The following is a 2,527-nucleotide window of genomic DNA, read 5'->3' on the forward strand; positions in this document are numbered from 1 at the left end:
GCATCAAGGCCCGCCAAAATACATTTTAGTTGACTAAATCAACTGTAGATTTAGCCGACTAAAATCTTATGATATTTAGTCGACTAAAACTAGACTAACACTAAAACATTCCAGGTGACTGAAATGTGACTGAAACTAAATGAAAACTATTGAAGAGACTATGACTAAAACTAAAATCAAAAACAACACTGGTCTCCTATGGAGGGGCGTCTGAAGCCTGTCCTGGTCGGGGTATCAGGGTGTAAAAACAAATCCATCCACTGTCTGATAAACTAAAGGACTTTGATGGATCACTATCATCCATTTGTCTGTGTTGAACTGATGGTCTTGCTTCTGATCAGGATCATCTGATCATGCTGGAAGTGTGAATTCAATTAAGGTTGAGTTATAATATTAATAATAATGCATCCTCCTGGGTGACAGCAGACTGCTGGGCGAGAGCTGGCGCTTTGGCATGGTGGGGGTCAGATCAACATATGGAGTGAATTCTGTACTGGCCACATATGGAGCGTGTCTTGAGTGTACAGGGTTTGATGAGGTCAGATCACTCTCAGAGTTACAGACCTGTTATGGTCATTCAGGGCTGTGTGTGCTGTGTGTGCATGAGTGCATCCAGGTCACATGGTGTTACTGTTCCTCCTAGATCTGACACAGAGACACTGACCCATAGCACATGAACCCAACACAGAGTGGTTCAGTGGAAGTGGTCTGGAAGGTGTGAAGGTGTGTCAGTGTGTTAGAGGACACTTTGTAGAAGGACAGAGTGCCAGCAGAGCAGTCCACGTACACTGCTACTCTGTTGGAGCGACGGAGACCGAGGACAGAGTCAGAGGGACGGACAGAGAGTTTAGTCTCCACCCCATTGTGAACGACAGAGTAACTGTTGTCATAATCATAACATTCCAGACTCCAGGACACGTTGTTGTATCCTAACCTACAGTCAGTACCGTATCCTCTCCTCTTGATTTCTCTGGTTGTCCCTGATATACGAACCCCTGCACTCCACTCTACCTCAGAGTAACACCGTCCAGTCAGAGTCTCTCTACACAGAACCTGTCGCCAGAAGGTAAATCTGTCTGGGTGATCTGGATAGTGCTGATCCTCTTCCACCAGTGTCACCTTCCTGTAGTTCTCAGACAGAGAGAGGTATCTGTATGCTGTGTTTGGATCCAGTGTGAGTTCACACACATCTGATGAGAGAACAACACACAACACAACACCACTTTACAATCACATACAACTTCATAATAATATACAACATTGAACTTATTAACCACTATGCGCACTGCTTCAAATAGTATTGAAAATGGCAGATCTACAAGCTCACAATGCATTGCGGTGCGTTGTGAGCTTGTAGATCTGCCATTTTCTGTATGATGTTCAGCTGCTGTATAATTACCTTGAATACATCTGGTTAATAATAACAACAACAACAACAACAACAACAACAACAACAATAAGATCTACAAGTTCACAGCACATGGTGATGGATGTACACTCACTATGTACGCACATACAATCATGCACGCACACACACACACACACACACACACACACACACACACACACACACACCACACACACACACACACACACACACACACACACACACACACACACACACACACACACACACACACACACACACATCAATAATAATGAAGGCACTCGATCTACAAGCTCAGATCGCAACACATTGGGGTTCAAATTGTTCAGAAACCACTATTTTAAAAATATCAGATCTATGCAGTGTGAGCTTGTAGATCTGCTATTTTCAGTAAAATGTTCACCTATAATGACGTGTCCAGAATGGAAATATATTAATAATAAATATATTGCATATAATAAATAAGATCTACAAGTTCACAACACATCACCATGCAGCACGCACGCACGCACGCACGCACGCACGCACGCACGCACGCACGCACGCACGCACGCACGCACGCAGGCAGGCAGGCAGGCAGGCTGGCTGGCTGGCTGGCTGGCTGGCAGGCAGGCACGCGCGCGCGTGTGTGTAATAGGGCATTAACGACTTGAGATTTTTCCAAGTCGACTTGTCAGACAGTAAAGTCGAAGTTGAGTCGATTTATCGTTTCGTATGACGGGGGACGGGGGGGACGGGGGTTAACAGGGGCTGGTGGAGGTGCACGCGCTCAAATACGGAGCATGTCAAACAAAGCGCTGCGCACAGCCGCACACACACAGTGGCCTCTCCAATATGGCACAGTGTATGTATCATCTATATGGCAAAGCGCTGATTATCAAAACATAAAACTATAATAGTAAATACTAAACAGTGTGTGCGTCGCGCGTCCCCCGTGGGCCGCGTAGAGGCTCACGGCCCGGTCGCGAACAGTTTGTTGGGCCGCCGGCCACGGGGAAGAGAAAAGGAATAAAAAAGCCTCAAATTGGGCAGGCACTTTAGACCATGCGGCCGCTGACTCGGAGGGGGAAGTGAGGGCTGCCCCAGCCTGAGAGCTCGCAGATCTATGCTTCATGCAACGAATGTACCCGTACGTTTGTT

General features: G+C 46.5%; 1 protein-coding gene across 1 annotated transcript in view; it reads right to left on the reverse strand.

Annotated features, from left to right (window-relative positions):
- Window positions 1-639: 639 nt before the first annotated feature.
- The window catches only part of LOC306917641 (stonustoxin subunit beta-like), a gene marked incomplete at both ends in the record, with an annotated part of 10,549 nt that continues 8,661 nt past the window's right edge, over window positions 640-2,527 (reverse strand). The window contains one exon of the mRNA XM_079495937.1: window positions 640-1,190. Coding sequence (XP_079352063.1) covers window positions 640-1,190 — 551 coding nt within the window. The remainder of the gene's footprint in view (window positions 1,191-2,527) is intronic.

This window comes from Electrona antarctica (genome assembly GCF_951216825.1).
Source record: "Electrona antarctica genome assembly, chromosome: 24".
Taxonomy (NCBI): domain Eukaryota; kingdom Metazoa; phylum Chordata; class Actinopteri; order Myctophiformes; family Myctophidae; genus Electrona; species Electrona antarctica.